Source organism: Chlamydotis macqueenii, chromosome 8 (assembly GCF_036417535.1).
Source record: "Chlamydotis macqueenii isolate bChlMac1 chromosome 8, bChlMac1.mat, whole genome shotgun sequence".
NCBI lineage: Eukaryota > Metazoa > Chordata > Aves > Otidiformes > Otididae > Chlamydotis > Chlamydotis macqueenii.
Window position 1 is genome coordinate 36,981,923 of NC_141563.1, and position 21,728 is coordinate 37,003,650.

Here is a 21,728-nt window from a genome sequence, read left to right on the forward strand (position 1 = left end):
AACTGGAAAGGTCCCAGTGCTGGACTGGAGCTGTGCTGGCACTGGGGCTCACGTCCTGTTCCTCCTCCCCATCCCCGCTGCAGCCAGGGCCACTGAGCCCGGGGGCTCGAGGAGAGCGGCCAGGGATTGCTCCCAAAATTCAGTCAACTGCAGGCACCCATGTCTTAGGGTGATTTTCTCCCGTTTGTCTTTATTTTTCTTATTCAACGGCACCGTCTGAATGCTGGAAATTTAGACGGATTTCATACATGGAAACAGCTGGGCTGAAAAAGCTGCCTTTGCCTTGCCCGTTCCGCAACTGTAGCGAGAAAATGCCGTGTGCGCTCCTGAACAGCAGAGGGGATCACACAGGGTGGGTCTGCGGAGAGGAGGGTGGGCGCAGCGGTGCCCCGGACCACCGGCACGTCGGGCTTCCCTCCGACACACATGCCTGCCACAGCGAGTAATCTCCGGCACGCCGGGGAAGCTAATCCCGTAAGCGCTGCCCCGAATTGGAGCTCACAGCCGAAGCAGCCCCGCTGACATGGGTGAAGATCATCTCGGTCTCCACAATTACAGCTGAGAGCGGAACCTCTCCTCAGGGAACGCATCTCCAGCCGCGTCCCAGCGGAGGCAAAGCATCACTGCCCTGCTTTTGGGCGCAGCATGCTTCTCATCAGGGGCACGAGCTGCCCGCGGCCACCCTGCCGCCGTCGAGGGAGGACCCAGTCTGGACTTCTCATAAAGGAGGTGCTGACAGAAGCGCGATCCCTTGAGCAAATTACAAGGCGGGAATGAGGTAAGTAATCTTAAGGATTAAAAAAGTTCAGTTTTCATCCTGCAGTTAGTTTTGAGTCCACGTGGGACAGTGAGCGCTGCAGAGGTGCAGCCTGAGCGCTGCTCACCTCCCGCTGCATCGTCTTCGGGCTGGCGATCCCCCCCGGATCAGCTCCTTGAGGCAGGAATGGAAAGGGCAGCGGAAAAGGGGATCAAACAGCAGCGAGAAACACTCAGCTGAGCCCGTGAAACTGCTGGCAGAAATGGGCTTCTCCTCTGCATCTCACGACGGGATTCCTCTCCCTGCCCTACTACTGGTCCCTGGGTTTAACGCCAGGCCCTGTCCTGCCGCTGCGGCTCAGCTGGCTGCCTGGCAGGCTCATCCCGGGAAACTGGGATTCTCGCTCTGCTCCTCAACCCATAACTTCAGTGCTGACACCGAGCTGGAGCCACCTCCCTGCTCCCGCCTGCCGTCACCGCAGAGGGTTCCCATCCCGGATGATGCGGTGGGGTGGCCAGGACACACGGACACACTTGGGATGGCAGGCGGTGGGCGCGCAGAGGCGGCTGCCCAGGGCCACGCTTTGCTTTCAAAGCTGAGGACCAAGGGTGCTTCTCACGGCGCGTGCCCCCCATGGTTACACTGCTATGTGGTCATCTCATCCCACTTTTTTTTTTTTTTTTAAGAGGTTAAAATGCATGGAAAGGCCAAAAAATCTGACCTGCAAACCAAGATGTTTGTTCAAAGGCAGAGTGAAAATAAACAGCTCCTGATGGCTGCTGCTATTGTTCTCTGGAGAACAGGAGACAGGCGGTGCGGGCTGGCAGGGGGGGCTCTGATTCAGAATTTGCCAGCCCACAATGTTTACAGTACTTAGCCTGGGAGAAATACCTGTTCACAGAAACCATCCTCAGTAGGCTTTGCTTTTTCCTTACTGCCATTGCTTAGTAACAGCTCTATTTTTAAATGCTAGGAGGGTATTAGACCAAAAAACCTGAAAGTTTACTCAATCTCTGGCGTTAAACTCAACAGGACGTTGGCCTCAGGTGGGCTGCGGACACGGCGAGCCCTGCGCTGGCGCGCTGGGGGCTGTCGCTGCCCAGAGCTGCTCCCACCAACCTTCAACTCTTCCGTAAAATCCGGGTGCTCCTCAGTGTGGTCAGCTCACGGCATCCTCCCGGAGCGGGCAGGTAAATCCTGTGGAAATGAGTGATGGGAATTTCCCGGTGCGGCTGCAGCTGGGCTGAGGAGGAAGGAGAGCGTGGACGCGGTTGAGCGTGGGAAGCAGGAGTGGGGGCTCTCCTTCCCTGGGTGATCTTCTCCACTTTGGAAAGAAATCTCTTACAGCTTTGGCTAAAATATACTTCCAGGAGTATCCAAGTCTCCCGAGATGCTGTCCTGAGCGTCTGGTTTGGGAAACTGCTTCTACCCACGACCAGGATGGTCATGGCTGCGTCCTGCCCGCCCGACCTTCCCTCTTTAAAAACGCTGAGATAAATGGGATGAGCTGGTTGGGACCAGCCCCTGCGCCCAGCACACCGGAGGTCACGGGAAGTTAATTCCCTTCTCGGGGATTTGCAGCGGACAGTGCATTTCCCTCCATCCAGCTCCAATGATCAGCATTTAACAGTTCTTTTCCTTTCTCCGGGACACAGCAGATAACTCGCTGACATCCCTCGGGACAGAAATGTGCTTGGCCAAAGGAGAGCCCAGCGCCAATACAGAGCTGGTCTGGCTGCTACCAGGTTGTCCCTAAAGACTCGTGCCACCGTCGCCTGCTGCTGTGGTTTTACACATTTATAGAAGAGATACGGTACGGAATATGTGCAAAAAACCAATTGTTTCGTGGCTGACTGAATGCCCGAACAAGGCTCGGGGCTTTGGTAACTGCAAAGCCATTTACCGCGTGTACATCTGATTGCCACAGACAGCATTCCTGCTGCAGAACGACCGTAATAAGAGAGTAATAAACCAGCACATAAATGGCTGCTGTTTTTTTTGCGATACCCCAGCGAGGCTGTTTTGGGAGCCCTGCCAGGCTGCAGCTCCTTCTGCTGCCGGCCCCGCGCCTCCCTGCCCGCGGAGGGTCCTGGGGCGTGGGGCCAGCAACTGCTCAAAAACCTTCTACAGACAGAAAAGCAAGTGAGTCACCCAATATCCAGAATCCCAGAAATCCCAGAATCCCAGGATGGTTTGGGTGGGAAGGGACTGTTAAAGCCCACCCAGTCCAACCCCCCTGCCAGGAGCAGGGACATCTCCAACCAGATCAGGTTGCTCAGAGCCCCGGCCAGCCTGGCCTGGAATGTTTCCAGGGATGGGGCATCCACCACCCCTCTGGGCAGCCTGGGCCAGTGTCCCACCACCCTCAGTGTAAAGAATGATTTAGAGCGTTTGTGACAGCTGTGAATAATAAGAGGATGTCGGGAAAATACGTGTGTTTGAAAAGAATGATGGGAGGTACGTTACGGACAGTCCAGGGTGTGAACATTGCAGTTTCCCAGGACACGGAAAGGCAGAGTGCCACCACAGTGACCCTTTGGGAGGAGCAGACCGGCTCCCCTGCTAGTGGTTTGCGTTGCTCGTGCCTATGAAGAAATATTTGCTCTGGAACGCGTTCTGCAACTCATGGTGACCTTACCATCAAGTCCTTCTTTGCGGTGTTTCTTTCAGGGCAGCTTTTTCTCCTTACACACGTTTTCGTGCTATTCTGCACCCCGGCACGCGGCTGTCCCTCACCAGGTACTCGTTTGTGAGCGGCACGATCCGCCGGCACCCCGAAGCAGAGCGTGCTGTGGGCTCCGCAAGCGAGCCGCCGCATCCTCCGCACGGCCGGCGCTGTCTCACCTCCTGTGGTGGCCATATCTGGTGCAGGTTTATTACTTATCACTGATTTTATCCTTCCCACCGGGACCCACGGCGTTTCGGGGCAGAGCGCCTGTCCGCGGCGGGGGCAGCTGCTGCCGGGGGTCTCGGCGCGGGCGCCTGCCGGCAGCTCTCCCTCCCTAGCGCCTCGCCTACACGGCGTGTATTTTAATTTTAGAGGGAGAGAGAATTCAAGTATCTTAAAGGTCAGAAGGATATGAAACAGGGGATAAACACAGACTGTTTCTGTGAAAATACAAGGGAGCACATGGCGAGCGCTTGTTCCCGCTGCAGTCTCTGCAATGTATTTTTGACACACGCCTGCTGCAGAGTGCAGCCCACTGCAGCAAAGGAGGGAAGGCGAATTTTCCTCCCTCTGCGCTGGGCGGAAAGCGCCGTGTGTGTGCTTTGATGAGAGGTACGGCAAAAAGGTAATAGCCACCAACTTCGCCGGCGCTGACAGAAAACACTAGTGGGAAGCCTCGGCATCAAAGCAATTCCAATTTCCCCACGTTAGCAGCCGAGCGAGGAATGACCTTCATCTGCTCTTCATAGCGGCGGCGCTGACAGGGAAAGTCATGCACGAATTGTGGCAAATTGAGACGAAATTACGGATTTGAGAGACGGCTGTAATTAGGTTTGAAGCAGACATTTAAATACTTTTTGCTGGATCGACCTGGAGAGCTCAGCCTTCTCCGGGGTGGAATTTAAACGGCAGTGAAGGCTGCACCGCCCGAACATCAGATCCCGGGAGACGGGAACACAGGTCGGAGGGAAACAAAACGGAAGCGAGAGGATTAGCTATTCTTCTGACCACAGCCCTGACCCCTGTGGCCAGCGCTGCCTGCAATATTAACATTTTAAAAAATATCGAATCTAAAAGTGATCGCAACGTCAGGAAACAAGGAGGCGTCTGGGCTCCCCTCGCACTGCGCCGGCCTGACCTGCGTCAGCTCCTGCGGGGACAATCACGGAGCGGGAGACGGAAGCTTGTCGCAGCTCCTCTCTTGGCGTCCTTGGTCTTCCTGATGGGAAAACCCCCGTGAAGTGTGTTGGTTTATTGCTAACACGCAAACCGTGCCGCCTGGCCGGGGGAGAAACAGGACGGGAGGCTCCAGTGAGGATCAGACTGGACAGAGGTGCAGCTGCTCGCGGTGAAAGTAACCCGGGAAGTGACCCAGGGCGCGGGAGCCGTCGCTTCCCGCTGGAGCGGCCGTGGGCTGCAGCAGCCAGCTCTCCCCGCGGGGTCCTGGGCGCGGCCCCGGCCGGCGGGCGCTGCAGCGGCCAGGAGCGCGATCCTGCCAGGGCCCGCGGAGGCGCTGGGATTCTCCCAGGAGCAAAGGGGGAGCAGTTTAAGGTGCTTGGTCGCTGTATTTTACAACAGGTTTCTGAAGTGCTTCCCGAGAATATAGATTAAATAATTTCACTGTGAAGGAGAAGAGATGAGTTGTTCATTTCGCAAAAGGGTTACAGCTTTTGGCACTACAGCCCGCTGACGTCATACCCTTAGGAAAAGTTAACTTTTTCCCTTACCTGACCCAATGGAATTTCAATTTTTTGACCTACCCCAGGCCGCAGGGATGCAAACATCCCCAGTTCTTCTAGTGAGTTCCCCAGCCCCTCGGCACCCGTTGTCCCTCGCTCCTTCTCTCCGCCTGCAACCCATTTTTAACACCAACCCTCGCCAAAGTCTCGCACAACTCGGAGCTTCTCCGACCCGCAGCCTGCCCTTGGAGCTCCCTGCAAGAGAGGGACGCTCCCAAAGCGCTGACGCAGTTCTCGGTGTCCTCCTCACGCGAGAGCCTTCGCGATACCTCACTGATAATGAGGAAACCCAACCCTCGGCTGCTTTTTGGGTTGCCAGTAAGGTTTTTTCTTCCTTTCAGTCACACTTTTCCACACCTCTACACAATCTCCCGAAGTCTGGAACAATCAGGAGGCGCAAAGGACAGCTCAGGTGAAATCTGCTCCTGAGACCTGCTCCTTCTTCTGACTGTCCCCTGTGCCACAGCCCCATCACTCTGCCTGCCAGTTTTTTCCACGGACAGAGAGATCTCAAGAGTCTTTTTCTGCAAAATGCCGGAAAGTGAGCAAGGGCCCCTCTGCCTTCTCTCTCACGGGAAGGCCAGGAGCGGCAGCAGCAGTGACAGTGTCGGTGACAGTGGCGGTGCAGCGATGTGCTGACTCTTGATGCAGGCAGGGATGCTCCCACCCATCTCGTCCCACCCCATCCCAGTTTCCCCCCAAGACTCCCAAGAAGAAGGTCCGTTACTGGTTGTTCACCCCGTTTCCAAAGTTATCGACATTTTTTGCCAGACACTGCACTGAAGGTCCCTCACGCGCCCAGCCTGGAGCCACCATTACCACCTCGCGGCACCCGACTGGACTTTTGGCTGCCATCCGCCATGGCCTACTTAAAGGCGACCCAAAAATCAGCATGCACCTATAGCACCACAGCCCATGACTCACGCGCTCTTCTCAACCTTCACGTTAAAGCCTCCAGAAATGTTGTGTCGTTGTCTGGGCATGTATAAAGTAGCACTTGAGAGGACTTAGTACAACCACAAGGAAAAAAATGCATTGGGACTTCTACCGGGAAAACTTTCAAAGCTGTGTAGCACCGCCATTTATTAAATATAAGGAACTGTGTCCTTGATAGCTGTTCCATCTCTATATATTAAAGGTTTTTTTTAAAAATGAGAAGAAAAAATAAGCTTATTTCAGGGTTATCAGCCTTCAGGATGTGCTCTGATTTACCGTGCTGTCTTCCCAGCTGGTGCGACTCCAGCAGGCACTGGTGGGCCCAAACCTGCAGAACCCCCTGAAGGAACGCATCCGGCTTTCCTACAGAATTTGCGGAAGGAATCCCGTTATTTTAAAACTTCCCTTAGCCGGGTCTAGAAACGGACAGAAGTCAGTACGCAGGGGGTTGTTGATACGCGCGTGTCAGTGAAGATACATTCCAGTACCCATGGTGGAGCCCAGACTTGTTCAAGCCATCAGCCGTAGTCTTGCGTTAAGCAGCGTTTCAGGACGGCGACACGGGCGGAAAGCCCGGTAACGTTAAGCAGCGCAAAGCCCCAGCCCGGAGCTGAGCCCCCCTGCCACACCGTACCCCGCTGAGCCCCTTCCCGGTCCCTGGCTCGCAGGGTTTTTGGCCCCCCGGAGAAGGTCCCCACCTACCCCTGCCCCTCTGCCGGTCCCCACGGCGCAGCCGTGCGTTTCTCCCGCTCCACACCTGTCTTTGCTGGGGAGAAAGGCCCGTCGGCGTTTTGTAGGCAAGGACCAGACTCTTCCGGGGGTTTTCCAGTCGCAGGCTGTTTTGCCCTGCGAAATCTTGGAGATGTTTATCAGGGAGAAGAACTCCCCGTTACAACAAAGCCCTCAGAACTCATGCGGCAGTGGATCTCATCAGAGATCGATGTCCATCACCCGCCCCCCAGGAGCCGTCCCCGCCGTCCCCGCGGCTCCTGCGCAGGCTGCAGGTCGCCTTCCCCGGTGCGCACGGCGCCCGACGCGTACCCGTGCTCGGCTGGCACCCGATTTACGCGCAACCGGTTGCGACAGCAAAGGCTTCTTCTCTGATGCGTTTCTACCGACAGAATATTTTATTTTGTGGTCATTCGCTGCTGGAGGGTGGCAAACCCGAGGAGAAGCCGCAGAAAACCCAACAGCCCGCAGGCCCCGGCAGCGCACAAAGATGGCGGCAGGGAGCCGAGGCCTGGCACCCGCGCGCCTGCCCCCTTCCCCTCCCGCGGCGGCTGGGCGATGCAGGCCAGCACCCACCCATGGGCAGGGTGTCCCTGCACCCACATCGCCCGCCATGTTTTAGCCTGCGAGAGCTGGTGGGTGCCCCATCCCTGGAAACGTTCCAGGCCAGGTTGGCCGGGGCTGTGAGCAACCTGATCCGGTTGGGGATGTCCCTGCTCCTGGCAGGGGGGTTGGACTGGGTGGGCTTTGACGGGCCCTTCCCAGCCGAACCGTTCTGGGATTCTGACACCCAGTCCCGTGGCGGGGGTGCTGAGCCCCCTCCCACCGCTCCCCCGGCCCCACTCCCATTTGGCAGGGTACCGGCCCCCGCAACTTCTCCGAGGTGAAGAAGGAGAGAAGCCATTTTCTAATGGCTCCTGCCCCGGGGGAAGGGCGGGCAGGGCGCTGCCAGCCGGCGCGGGGAGGCCGGGGGACGCGCACGCACCAGCCGCCATGGGGGCGTGGGGCGCCGCCCCCGCAGCGCGGGGACGCTCCGGCCCCGTCGGGGCGGGAACGGGCGGCACCGCACCGCACCGCACCGCGGGGTGGGCGCCCCCGCCCACCCGCCCCGCCCCTGCGCCGGCCGCGGAGCGCAGCGCGGGCGCGCAGCGGGCCCCGCCCCGCCCCTCTCCGCCGCCGCCGTGGTGGCTGGGCAGCGCCGGGAGGCGGCCCCAGGGCGGCGGGGCCGGCGGGCGCGGGCAGCCCTCGGCGGGGCCCCCGGACCGCGGCTCGGCCGCGCATGGACGCGCGCTCCCGCCTGCACCGTGAGTACCGGAGCCGGGGGGTGGGGGGGGACACGGACGGGGACACCGGGTGGGGGGGAGGCGGCAGCGGCTGCCGCCGCCCACGCCCCCGCTGCGGGTCCGCGGCCGCGGAGCCTCCGCCGAGGACAAAGGGAGCGCAGCCGCCCCGCGAGGCTCCGCGCCGCGCTGGCATTCCCGGTGCGGTTCCGCCGGGTTTTTCCCCGGGCGGCGGGCTCGGCTCGGCTCGGCTCGGCTCGGCTGCGGGGGGATCCCGCCGGGGCGGCGCAGCCCACGGCCGGTCACGGTCCCGCGCGGCCGCCCCCGGCTGTCAAACGGCGGCCGCCCCGGAGGGGGCTGGCGTGCGCCGGGCGCTGGTTGCCCGCCGGTACGAGCTTGGACCCGTTCCCGGCGAATTTCGAGGAAAGCCTCCCCCCACGGGGTCTGGGGCCTGGTCCCCCCAGCCCCGTCTCCAGCCGGGGGAGAGGGGCGAGCGTGTGGCGGGGGGTCCCGGGACGCGGCCGCGTTTGCCCGTTTTTTCCGTGAGGCTGGAGTGGGGAAGGGCCGTGCGAGCGCTCTGGGAAGTTCCTTGGATTTTGGGGAAATAACCCCGACCGGTGTCCTGGCTGTTTCTGGCACGCCCATCACCCCTGCGTTTTGCCTTCGCGCATCTGGGATTTTCAGCCCAAACCTCCGTTCTGGGTTTGAACCCCAGGTGTTGCGGGTCGTGCTGACCGGCATGAGCAGGTGGAACGGAACGCGTTCTCCTCGCCCTCGCGCCGGGAGCGCTGACAGTCTGGTGGGTTTTGCCGTTCCGCGTCTGCTCGCTCCCGTGCTCGGCAGAGGATGCACGCTTGCCATGGCAACCTGCGCCTCGCGTACCGCAGCCGCGCTCTGGAAGTAGCGAGACTTGCTGGGGAAACGGGAAGGGCTGATTTCAGGATCTGCGTAATTATAAATAAATTGTGCGTCGTGGAAAACGTGGCCTCTTTTTTGAGACTGTGAACGTTGCTCCGGTCCGTAGGTACGGGGACGGAAAGGGAATCGGCCTCCTCGGGAGGTCGTGTCTTTTTCTTTTCGTGCGACTGCAGGGGAAGAAGGTTGCTTCGTTTTTCAAACGGCATTAATTACTGTGATTTATTTCAAAACCGTATTAATTTAATGGTCTTCTATTCAAATCCCTCCACGGGCTGTGTCAGCTCGATGTCCGTGTGAACTTCAGCCTTTGCCAGCGTTCAACGTGTGAAACTTTTTCCGTGATAAAGCAGTATTTCAATTTTTTAAAAAATCATTTCACACAGGAGGAGCTTTTCTGTGTGCTACTGGTATGCAGATAAAACGCAATACTTAAAACATGGTTTCACACGACACCGATTTGTGCGGTTCCTGAAGTACCAGCCATCGTCGCTGCTTGCCCTCCGTGCGCTGGATGCTTACCAAGCGGTCGGGAGGCGGGCGCCGCTCGCTGCGGAGCCTGGCCGGAGGCGGCCGCTCGGGCACGGCGTTCCCGGTGCTCGCTGCACTTGTGGGAGTCCGTCGGAAGGAGGAGCGGCGCGTGGTCGCAAGCAGACGCTTCGCTCCTTGGTCCCGCAGGAATTTATAAATGCCTCTTAAGCGTTCAGTAAAATATTGTTCAAGTCGTAGCTGCTTACAAAATGAGATTTTAAGAGGAAGGTTGTCCATTAGCTCTGGAATATTTGAAGGCGGCAGCGTGTGCGCGCCGTTAAAGCCGCGCGACTTCAGATTAATGAGGAATTAATAGCCCCCGAGGTATTTGCATCAGTACCAAGCTTCAGCTGTGCGCATTCATCTCAGAGCAGGCGCCCGGCAGAGCACCGGACTTCATCACAGACCCGGAAAACAGGGATTAACCCGCGTCCGAACGCGGGCGGCGGGTGCTCCCGGGGCGGAGCGTGGTGGCGGCCCCAGAGCCCCCACGCCCCTGCGCCCCGCCACCGCAGTGCCCCTGGGTCCATGGCGAACGCCGGAGCTGCTGCCCAGGAGGGGCCGTTGGGTGCCTGGGATGACGGGCGGGAGTGGGGGAGCGGTGGGCAGCAAAGATTTCCCAGTGCTTCCGAAATGGGGGATTTTAGCCGAGGAGTACGACCCCTGCCCTGAGCTGCTGGGGGATGAGGTGCGAGCGTGGCTCCAGCCCTGGGGCTGCGCAGAAGCCTCAGCCGCGGCCCCGGGCGGCCGGCCCTGGGTGGCCCCTCTTGGACTGGTGACCTGAGGGTCAGACCTTCTGCAGGCGGGTGAAGGAGGCGGGCGTGTGAGTCCTCGCGCCGATCGCGGGCGCTTTGAAGGGAGGCTGGCCCACGAGACCAGGGTCTGAACGCCGATTACCCCGTGACGGGCGGTGCAGAGAGCTGTCCCAGAAACAGTGCCGCTTTCTAATGTGAATTAACGACCTGGGTAGATCTCAGCTGAGCACGGACCGAGAGCCTAAACGTTGTGTTAAGCCCTATTTAAGGATTTGTAAGAGCCACCACGTGTCTTTGGTTTCCATCTCAGCTCTCTCTAATTTTAGTGTGGTTTCTGTAGGCTTTAATTTGCCGGCACGGCACATTGCGTCAAATCCTGGGACAAGTCTTTCAGAACCGTTAGCTTTTTGTCAGAGCTTTTTTTTTTTTTTCCTGGGAATGCAGCAATTTGTTGGTGGCAGAGAAGTCCTATGCGTTTCACGTCTTCGCCTTTTAGCGTGACGTGCTTCGGAGTCGTGGGAGAGTCGAAGGGGGAGAGATGGAGCGGTCAGGAGGAGGAGCGCGCGGAATCAGGCTGGGTGCAGCCCCGTGTGAGAGGTCTGACAGCCCCGAGGAGACGCTGCCGCTGGCAGTTCTGTAGCGAAGTGCAGGATTGGGGAAGTAAAGGAGCGTGAAATCCGAACAGCTGGAGAGGTGCGCCGGTGAGGTGGAGCAAGCGAAATGTTAATGGGTCAGGTTACAGCGAGTAAAGGAGGAAAGGAAGCCGTAAGCTGAGGAAGGCTGCTCTTTCTTATTGTAAGGAGCAGAACATTCTTCATCCTTTAGTTCCCTCGTGCCCAGAGTGAGCAAATCTATAGCCACAGGAGTTTAAGCTTATGGGAGGAAAATGTATTGGTTTGGGGTTTTTTTCCCAGATATTTTGCTGGGGAAATGAAAATGAAAGCTGGTGCAAAGACAATCTGAGGAGAGAGCAAGTGTAACCTTCTATGAGCACGGGAGACAGTGGGCAGAAAAAATCTGCATGGGTTTCGGTTGGGCAAAGGACCGCAGCGCCGTTGGTTCACGTCCAGGAATCGAGATGTGTTAAAGAGGCGGTGGGACTGCTGGGGGTCCGGGCTCGCTGCGCGAGTTCCCGTGGGTGGGAAACAAACACGACGGAAATTGTCGGTATTCGCCATTTTTCAGCGGTGTGCTTCAGGTGTACAGGCGTGCTCATGAAATCTTTGACGCTTAGTTTGCCGGTGAAGTTTTGTGCTGGGAAGGTACGACACGGACTATAAATAGAGCAATCGATAGAGCCGTCTGCCAGGTATCAAACACGCACGTAAGGAGCGTTTTGGTAAACAGAGGTCCGTGTGAGCTCCGGAGCTCGAGCTGCGTGACGTCGCGCAGCGGAGCAGAGCTGGTGGGCGGCGGGAGTCGGCGGGCTGCGGGCGCTGACCTCCAGTCACGGAGCTGATGCTCCGTTCCCCAGAGAGCGCTGCTCGGGAGTGGGGAATCGAGTGGAATTTAAAACTTGGTGGGATCCCAGGATGGTTTGGGTGGGAAGGGCCCGTCAAAGCCCACCCAGCCCCCCCCTGCCAGGAGCAGGGACATCTCCAACCAGATCAGGTTGCTCAGAGCCCCGGCCAGCCTGGCCTGGAACGTTTGACTTTGGTTGACTTGGACTGTTCTTCAGCTGCTGATTTTAAAACACTGCTTTGTTGTTGTCTTTGGTTTTTTTTTGTACTTTTCAAATTTTTTACTGCAATTGACTTGGGGAAGACTGTGGAAGAAAGATGATGGCACGCCAGGAGGAAGACGGCATGCCAGAAAGCGCTCTGACAGGAGCCCACTGCCGTGACGGATTTTACCGTACTCGTGTTATGCCGGGAGTTACGTGAGAGGCCATCGCCAGCGGTCTCTCTCCTTCCTGCGCCGTGCCTCACGCCGGCGGTAGCGGGTGTTGGGTCTCAGCTGTGGTTGGAGGTGAGCAAGCGCTGGCAGGAGCGGAGCTGCGAGGCCGAGGAAGCTGCGAGGAGAGGAGCGGAGCTGTCGGTGGGGAGGCCTTGGCGCCGTTGGCCGGGGAGCAGAGCCGTGGCTGGCAGGGCAGGGGTAGCAGCAGCGGCTGCTCTGGCAGGAACAGGAGCTCTGTCTCCAGCTCTTCCCGGGTCAAACCCCACCAATCCCTCCCACTCTCTGCCTCTCTTGCGTCACTTTATTCTCAAATATGTTTAAAAAACTCCATCCGAATGCCATATGTTCTGTTTTGAGCAGCGCATTGCCATCCTCAGTGTTGGACCACTGAAAAGTCTTTCGGCAGAGGCTGCTCTTCATCCCTGGTGATGCTTTGTGAGATGGCATGGCCCTCGCTGCCCTTGACAGGAGGGCAGTTTGGCCGGCTCGAGCATCGCCCTGGCACGAGGGGCACGCGGGGACGGTTACGGAGCGGTGCCGGGAGGCTGGGCGCGCTGGCGGGGCAATGGATGGGGCTGGGGAGGGGAACGTGTCGCCCTGGAGGGACGGGGCCTCTGGGTGCCTGGTGGGCAGCTGCGCTTCGTAATTAGCGTAAAATCCGCGGGAGGTGTTGTCTGAGTGGCGTCGAAATCTCCGTGTACCTTGTGCTTAGTTTGGCCTCAGGTATTCGATACGCTGATCAAACCGCGTGGTGCACGCGTTGGGCGTTTCCACCTCTAGGCTTACTGAAGCTTTCGCTGGTATTACAATAAAAACTCTCAAATTTTAAAGCCTGAGAACTAAATTGGTAGCTTTCAGCAGTTCTCTAATTATGTGAGACATTTCTTGTACTTAACAAATGGTTCTTATTCTTGCCAGCACTTCAGCCCGGTGTTCTGGGACTGTGGGTGTCAGGGAACAGAACATATTTCTGTGTCTGTGAATGTGATCCCACACGTTGTCTTAAGTGGGAAAATGTTCGCAGCCCTTATATGGCGAGGGATTTTTTCCTAAATCCATCCGTGCTTTCTCCTGCGGTAATAACGCGGCTGTATCGTCCTGGTGCTTCGTAGGCTGGATATTGATTACGAACCAGAAATATGAAATGGTCTTCCTTTTTTTTTTTTTTTTTTAAATTTTTTTTTTTTCCTGGAAAAATGTATCCTGCAGAGTAACCTGCTGTGTCTCGCCGGCAGGAGAAGCGGCTGATGGTTTCCAACAGTTTCCATACATCAGTGTACGGATGCCAGGCTAACAGATAAGCACCTGCGGGCAGCGCGGGTGCTAGTGTTTATTTCTGCCTGGCGTTGTGCATCTCGTCATCATCTTTGCCACGCGTTTCCATGCTCCTCCTCACGTTCAGCTGTTTTGATGGTGGAGCTGCAGCCTCCTGCAGCCAAGCGCTGGCGAGGAAGCTAAGGTTGCTGCGTGTCACGGCACTGTGACGTCTCGCACAGCCGTGTGCCATGCTTTCCAGTCGTGTGCCAGAAGGTATCTTGCTGCGTTTTGCAGTGCTATATCTGAAATACGTGAGTTACCAGAGCGCCTCGAGATGTTTGAGTGGACTTGGGTGGGAGGCTGGTTAGAAATCCATGGGCATGTGAAATACAGGGTGAAGAGTTCCTTAGGGTGACGGAAGAGCAGTTACCTTCAAGTGGATTTTGTTGAGGACTACTCATTTTTGCGTTAAGCTGTTCCTGCCCAGTGGCGTAACACCCCCAAATCCTTTTGGTTTGTGACAGGGAGGCTTTGTGATGCCCGTGGCCATAGGCAGGAGGAGGAGGAGGAGAGGCTTCATCCATGCTGGTTGCTGGCAAGGCCGGAGATTGGGGCTGGAGGGGCGGATGGACGTGCTGCAGCTGGAGCTGGCAGGGGCCCCGCCGTGGCGTGGTGCCACCTGCGTGTGGTGGCTCCCTGCCGTACGGATGTTTTGGTGCAAAGCCTGCGTGGTCCCCCAGCTCGGAGGGCAGTCAGCTCATGTAAAGGGCTCCCAGCTCGTGTGCACGGGAGGGAGGGAAGAGTAATGATGTGCGTGAGGATGCTGTTGTCTGTGGGTGAGCAACGTCATCTCGTGAGCTTTCGTGCCCTCCCTTGTTTTGAGGGGCTGTGTGTGTTGGTCCTCTCCTGCATGGTCGCATGCCAAGAAGGGGAGGAGGTGGCCTAGTGTGGTGGAGTGGGGATCCGTGGGAATCCACGGGGATCTGCAGGGATCCGTGGGGAGAGGAGAGGGTCAGGCAGGGGCTGGGAAGCAGCTGGAGGTGCAGCCTGAGCAGGGGATCCGGGATCCTCTTGGACTTCCCGGGCTGGTGGTCAAATCCTGCGTTTCCTTGGTGGTCCTCGGGTACCTTCTTCCTTTCTCCATCCATGCTTTGTGTTGTGAGAGATCAGAAAGTATTGTTTCAACGGCTTGTCTCGCAGAATGTCCTGCACCTCTGCGTCCTTGTAGGATGGCACCGGGCGCCTGCGGTGATGTGTGTCGTAGGACTGCAGGGTCCACCAGGTCCCACCTCCTGCTCCGTGGGACGGCCATCTTCACGCCCGACGCGCAGCACAGGGTTGTACCTGCCTGCCGTTCCCGAGGGAGCCGCGCGGCGTTGCCTGCGTGGGAGCGCGTCGTCCCCTCTGGGGTCTGAGCCGAGCAGAGATGCTGCTGGTGGTTCCTAGAGACGTTCGTCGCCTCATGAATTCAGAAAACGTTGTAATCTCGTCTGTGAGCAGGAAGATGCATCGTTACAGTACGGAAATTCAGTTCTGATCGGTATTAATAACATTCCAAGGTTTAACAATTTTCTTGAAAGTTCCACAGCTGAGCAAAGCTTATTTATTTGCACAAGTGGCTGTTTTAATTTTTGAGGTGGGGTTTAAGTACCAAAACAAATGGGATCAGAAATGCTGTGAAAGTCCACGTGATTTTTAGTGTCTTCTTGGTGTGACGTTCAAGGAGAACCGCCTCTTGCTTTCTGAACGGAAGAAGCAATGGGAGTTTTTAGACAAAAATTATTTTTTTAACAATATTTTTTACCAAATACTTAACAGAATACCAGCTGACGGGAGAAATGCTAGAACGCAGCTGTACGGTATTTGTAGGCACATGCTGCTGTGGTCTGAGTAACAGCCTGGCTCGTGGTTTACAAGCGTCGCCTAGGACGGAGGATTCGGCTCAGGACTATCTCCAGGACAAAGGCTGGGGCTGCTGCCTGGTGCGCCATTTGGGGAACAACGGTCTTCATGAAATGGGAGAACAAACCTCGGTTAATGCGCGTGTGTTTGTAAGAATTTTTCTTAGTGCCGTAAAATACAGTTTTCTTCCTTCGTTGCTCTGTGGTTGCAGATGCTGCAGTGTTTTTCTGAGTACGGAGGGGTTTTTCCTGATACAGCCACGTTTTGGGATTCCTGCAGAAGTGTCTGTACTGAAAAAACGAACACGATGCTAGCACATCAGCTTTAAATCTCTGCACGGAAGCTCCTGCAAAGTAAATACTTCTGCCCATTTTCCAAGGGTAACCGGTGTCCGTGTCTCCATTCCGCCGGGGAAGGGCACTTTTTTAACGGGATATCGTTAACGCTCTGCTGCTGGGTGGTTATTTCCACTTATAGTAGCAACAATATGTTAACTTGCGCAAGTTAAAGATCCGGCTCCTGGAACCGGCAGTCAGGGCGCACGGGCTGCTGGCGTTCTCTCATCATCGCTGCTGGTTTTGTGTGGACAGATTTCGCGAAAATGGGTGCGATGCCAAGTGTCACAGCACATCTAGGCCTGGTCCAAGAGATCTTAGTTTTGGAATGCTTCTGGTTTAGTGCTGCTGTTTTTTCCCACTTTTCAGTATTGCGTACTGTGTCTCAGCAGGAGGACTCTTCTGTGGTCACCTTGGTTCTCCGCTCCACTGCCCCACCAGTACCAGCTCAGGCACTGCCTTGCCCCGGGGAACGAAGCTGGGACAGGAGTAAGGAGCAGGAGGCTGGTATTCCTCAGGACTTGCAGCTCCTGCAATTGGGATATTATCCGTAAATTTGGTTAAAGCAGGAAAAAACCTCATCAGCGCTGGCTGTCAGATTAGCCCGAGATGAGATAAATGTTAATTACTTCTGCTAGGTTTGATTCTGAGTAGTCACACCAGGCTCACGGTAAGAAGTTAGGAGGTCACTTAGGGAGAATCGGGGAGGTGGGGTTAACGCACTGTGCTATCAGAAACGACCCTGCGATACCAGGTCCATTGGGAGCTCTCGTTTTTGCACTGGAGATGGTGACGAGCTGCTCCCGATCCGTCTCCTCCGTGCCGCTCGGGATTTGGTAGATACCTGTCATGTTTCCCCCAACTCATCTCTTTTACTGACCTACTTAGCGACTCTTCCCAGAGAAGTCTATGCCTTTGCCCGTCCTTTTCATCCTATTTTGAACATTTTCCATATCTAGTATGTCCTTGCCTTTTATTTCAATGAGGGAACCGCTTTTTTATAGCTTCAGAATACCTCTAGGAAACCTGAAAGGAAAAGAAATGGGGTCCTTTCTGAAATACTTCACGTTTTTCCAGTCCATTAGTCTGAGTGCACTGACTCTGGCAGCATGGGGCGAGCAGCATGAAAAGCCGTAAGCAGTATTAACAGAATACAGCGAGTTTGTTCTTCTTAACAAATGCTTACCTAAAATACAGCTCCCTTTAAGAGGAATGGTCATAGTTGACAGGAAGGAAGAAAGAGCGATCGTTATCTTTCTAAAGAACGGGTAAGTCTGAGGATTAAATCATCTAGAGAAGCTGCCTCTTAGCTTCTCCCCATCCTCTTTCTCCGTCGGCAGGAGAGAACTTGGCTGGTTCTTTCTTTGGGGTTAAGAAAAGCACTGAGTACAAAACCTGTTATTGGCTCTTGTCTCTAACACGCAGTCCGTGTGTGTGCGTGTGTAAATGCGTATGTATAACTGTTATTTATGAAAAATAAATGTGCATTACATCTATGTATAGAATACAGGTTTATGTTTATGCGTGCATCAAAATCTGATTTTGCACTGATCATAGAGGTTGCTCCGTTCTCACACTAGTAGAGGACCTGGAAACTTTGAGCAGGTGAAATGCAAAGTGCGAAGGAGTTTTATGACTTTGCAAAGCCTTCAGCACGTGGCGGTGCCAGGGCTTCATTTTCACCTCCTGTGGCTTTTTGGCTCTCTCTCTGAAGGATGTGTAGTGGAATAATTGGTGTGGCACAGGTGAACCTGGAAACGGGTGAGCAGAGCAGGTTTCGGGCGACGCGTGTCGTTAGGGAGGGCGGCCGTACTCACAGGTGTTGGGCAGGAGGCGGTGAGTTAAGGCAAGGACTCCGTGAAGCAGTGTGAAAGCAAACGGCACGATAAAGAAATCTTGGAGCTGAGTTGTTTTCTCAGCAGAATTAGTGTTCCGTGATGTCTTCTTGGGGCTGTGTTCAGCAGATAGTGCCCTCGGACTCCCTGTGAAATGAGGTTGCACCTAAATCCTGCGTGTCCTGGTGACCCGATGGGTCACGTTGTCATATCACAGCATTGTTGCCATTTCAGGTTTTTTTTAACAAGCAGCTGGATTTTTCCCTCAGTGCCCGGAGGCTGCTGCCGGGACCCGTCCTGCTCCCAGCGCGGGTGTGCTGCGCTTTGGACGACGGCGTGCTCTGGGAGCCCTGCTTTTCCTCCTCAGCTCTGCCGTGCTGGCCTAGTAACCTTGAAACGGTGATCAGCGCTGACCGCTGAAAGCTTTCTCCAGAGACAAGAGTGAAATGCCTGCGCTGCTGCGGCCTCGGCTCGCTGCACGTCTGCAGAGCCGCAGCGGCCGGAGCAGCCCCGGCGCCGGCTCATCCGGACTGGTCCCGCAGGTGGGATCTCCGAGCGCGACTGGGACGCGACGCTGTGTGGAGGCACCGGCCTCGTGCCGGAGGGGTGAGCTTCCTGAGGACCGAAGGGCAGAGCTGTTCCCTGTGGAAGAGCTGCAGGTGGATACTGGCTCTTTGGAAAGCTGCTTAGGGGTGGTTTGTTTTTTTTTTTTCTTTTTCAAGTTTACCCAGAATTTCTGAAACATCTACATAAAAAAGTAGATCTTTTCAGGCACGCAAGGATTTTCCAGACCTGCTCTGTGCTTCTTCAGTCTCATGGAGAAGCTTGCACATCCACCAGACCTTAGGTCCTGAACTGAATTTTCCCAGTTTCCCTGATAAATATTTTATTCTCTAGACTGTTAAGACTAGAGGAGGGAAAACCACAATTCTGCACCTAGGATAGCAACTGTTTTGAAATGTTCTCGCTCTTTTAGAAGAATACTGCGCTGTGGTTTGCTATGGGGTGACCAGTCTTTCACCGGGGAGGTTTTTTGTTGGTCAGTCCAGGTGGATTTGACCAATGTGCCAGCCTTTGGAAGAGCGCAGCCCATCCTGTAGCAGGGCACGCCCTCGGCTTTTGGGAGCCACATCACCCTCAGCAAGTGGTCCTCGGTGTCTGAGGGATGAGAACACACAGTTTTGGGCAGGGGAGCAAGGACTGGCGCGGCGGCTCCACGAGGAGGGTCTGCAGCGGCTGTGTGATACCTGTAGAAACGCGAGAGTCATACGGAGAGTCCTTCTGGTTTCTGAGGCTTTAAATAGTGTTCAGTAAATAAAACTGTTCCTCCAACAAGGATGAGAAAACAAAGATGAGAAGAGCTGTCCTTAAAGTATCATCCAGCCCTGCGTGCACTGAAACAGCTGTTCTGGGGGAAAATCAGGTGAGAGCGTGTGGGTTACGGTGATGCCATGAAAAAGGAGAGCAAAACTGCCTTAAGGCCAAGGGAGCGCGCGTTCTGTGCCGCTGGAAAGCTTGGCTTGCCGTTCTGATCCTGTAACACAGGCTTTTCACGCGAATGTTAGCATTATTTTTTGATATATAGCATCTGGGAGCAATCAATCCAGGCTGGCCGGGGCTCTGAGCAACCTGATCCGGTTGGAGATGTCCCTGCTCCTTGCAGGGGGGTTGGACTGGGTGGGCTTTGACGGCCCCTTCCCACCCAGACCATCCTGGGATTCTGTGATCTGTTGCTATCTTCTAAAAACACCTATTGCAGTTCTGTAATGCATTTAATACTTCATATATGTCATTTTGATCATGTGGCCCTGAGTTTTAAACCACCGCTTAAGCATTGATGGACAAACCAGATTTGCTGTAAGATCCTTTAATAATTCTTTTCTACTTTTCTTGTCATTTCATTTCAACCAACTCTCCTCCAAGGCAACACAAAGAAAAATTGAAAGCCGTTTTTTATTTTATTTTGTTTTATTTTTTTTTTTCTCTGACTTTGAAGATGCCCTTTGCATTATTTCCTGACCGTTGAGGACTACGCATTCATAGCTGAGCGCGGAGGTGACCAAAACCTCGCAGCGAGACCCGAGCGCCGGCGTTGTGTGCCGCGCCGCAGGTTTGCGCAAGCTCTTGCCATGTGGTAGCGGAAGGGACCGTCCCAGGTAGAAGGCTGTGGTGCAGAAGGCTTTTTGAGATGGACTGCAGAGAAGAGAGGCGACCTGCCTGGGAGTGTGAGGAGGTGAAGCAGGTTTCTGGCTGCTGCTGTGGCGAGGGTGTTGCAGGAACGCGCTGCGTTTCTCCGCTGGAGCCAGGGAGGAACAGAAAGAGGACTGGGAATTGCATGGTGCAAAAAGCTATTAATATTAAGGCGCTTTTTCTTCTTTTCAGCTGTGAACTGTAATTTGCTATGAGTATTTGTTTCCTAATAAATTGTGTGTAGCTCATCTCAACATCAAAACACATTAAGCTTTTTGCTCTGATGTCTGTTACGCAGGCTAATTCAATTCATCTTTGGAAAGCGGTTTATGACCAGATGCATGAGATTTGACTCCAAGGTATCCCGCAGCTTGTTATTTCTATCTGGATATACCCAGAAGGTCAAATTCTGCTCCTTGCTGTCCTCATAATTTAACTGAAGTCAAGAGAGCTCCATGGGTGTAAGTCGAAGCACGCTCGTTAGGTACCAGTGTGGTGTGGGGTACTGAATGACTTGAGGAAGCCATCCGCTGGTGATTGTCTTGGAGAAGCTTCCAAAGTTTCAGCTGGAGTGGCTACTCTTCAGCTAATGGAATTAAAATAGGGATTTTAAATCTAAACAGAATTAAATTACAGAGTAGTGACTACTGACACCATTTAACTGCGGATATAACGTGAACGTTTATTATTAATTAGTGAGTGAGAAAAGCTTATTAGCGAGCTACTTCATGACATTGTTCTGGACATGAGAGTTTTCAAATTACTTTGAAAGCGATGATAGTCCACAGCTAAACACAGTTTAAGGTGGTTCTCCCACATTTTATCTCTCTAGTTTTCTGCTCTTTTTGCTTATCTTTCCAAATTGTGGCGGGACGAATTCTGCTTTGACTTATTATCACTGTAAGTTGGTGTGTGCAGAACGGAGGTTCGTCCTGTGCCAGCCTGGGCGTCGGCCATGCCGGCGTTCAGCTCTCCGCGGGAGGGCGTGATTGCCGCCTTGCCCAGCTTCCCGTATCCAGCCCTCGGTCCTTGCCTCACTTGTGCATTTCTAGCCAAACAGAGCTTTTTTACATTTTCTTTTCTCTCTTTAGAAGATCTTCTTGTGTGTTTTGTGTGGATGTGCCATCTTGGCCATTTAGAACCACAGAAACATGGGGTCATTTAGGTTGGAAAAGACCCCTAAGATCATTGAATCCAACTGTTAACCCAATACCGCCAAGTCCACCTCGAAACCACGTCCCAATGCGCCACGTCTGCACGTCTTTTAAATCCCTTTACGTTTCTGATACAAGCTATTGACCTTCTTGGCTACCTGGGCACACTGCTGGCATTATTTTATTTTTTATTTTGTATAGACTGTTAAATTACGACTTTACCTTATGGGTGTGCAGGGAGGAGAGGGCTGATGGGATGCGCTGGCCTTCAGGGCTGCCCCAGTTTAAAACCCGGCCTGAGAGTTGCTGGTCTGGAAAATCGGCATCGCCATGGGTGCCGCTGGCAGTGGAGTGGGAGCCCTGCGGGGGTCCGGCGGACCCCGGGAAAGTACGTTGATGTGAGATGAGGGAGTCAGCTCACGTACCGCGGTCAAAACCGCCCCTGCTTTTGCCCGCGTTGTGCCAGCTCCGCCCCGGCAGCCTTTGAGGAGTCATTTTGGCTGGTTTAACACCCACCCGACCAAAATATCCTGTGTCAGGATCTGTGTCGCGTTCTTCTCGGGGAAGAAAATAGAGCTGGGGGGTGCCGTGCTGCATCCTCACAGCTTCTCCTACACGCGTTAACGGCAGCCGAGCAGGGACAGAATGAGGCGGCAACCTCGGTGGTTACACGGTGAAATAATTTATAAACAGCAGTCCTTAGAGAAAAGCATGCCGAGAAAGAAATGCAGGTCCTTTGCAGTGTCAGCAGTGATTCTGTAATTGATTTTTCTGGAGCAAAATGTTTAATTTTATGATATTTTAGTGTCCTATATATTTGGGTGTATTACTGAATATATTTATATTTCG

At 54.9% G+C, this 21,728-nt stretch overlaps 2 protein-coding genes across 2 annotated transcripts in view; one reads left to right on the top strand and one right to left on the bottom strand.

The window, feature by feature from the left end:
• The window catches only part of NEGR1 (neuronal growth regulator 1), a 726,879-nt gene that overhangs the window by 108,774 nt on the left and 596,377 nt on the right, over positions 1 to 21,728 (bottom strand). The window lies entirely within an intron of this gene.
• Positions 8,027 to 21,728, top strand: part of LRRC7 (leucine rich repeat containing 7) — a 137,564-nt gene continuing 123,862 nt past the window's right edge. The window contains exon 1 of the mRNA XM_086753669.1: positions 8,027 to 8,133. Within this exon, the coding sequence (XP_086609795.1) occupies positions 8,109 to 8,133 (25 nt within the window). The 5' untranslated portion in view covers positions 8,027 to 8,108. The remainder of the gene's footprint in view (positions 8,134 to 21,728) is intronic.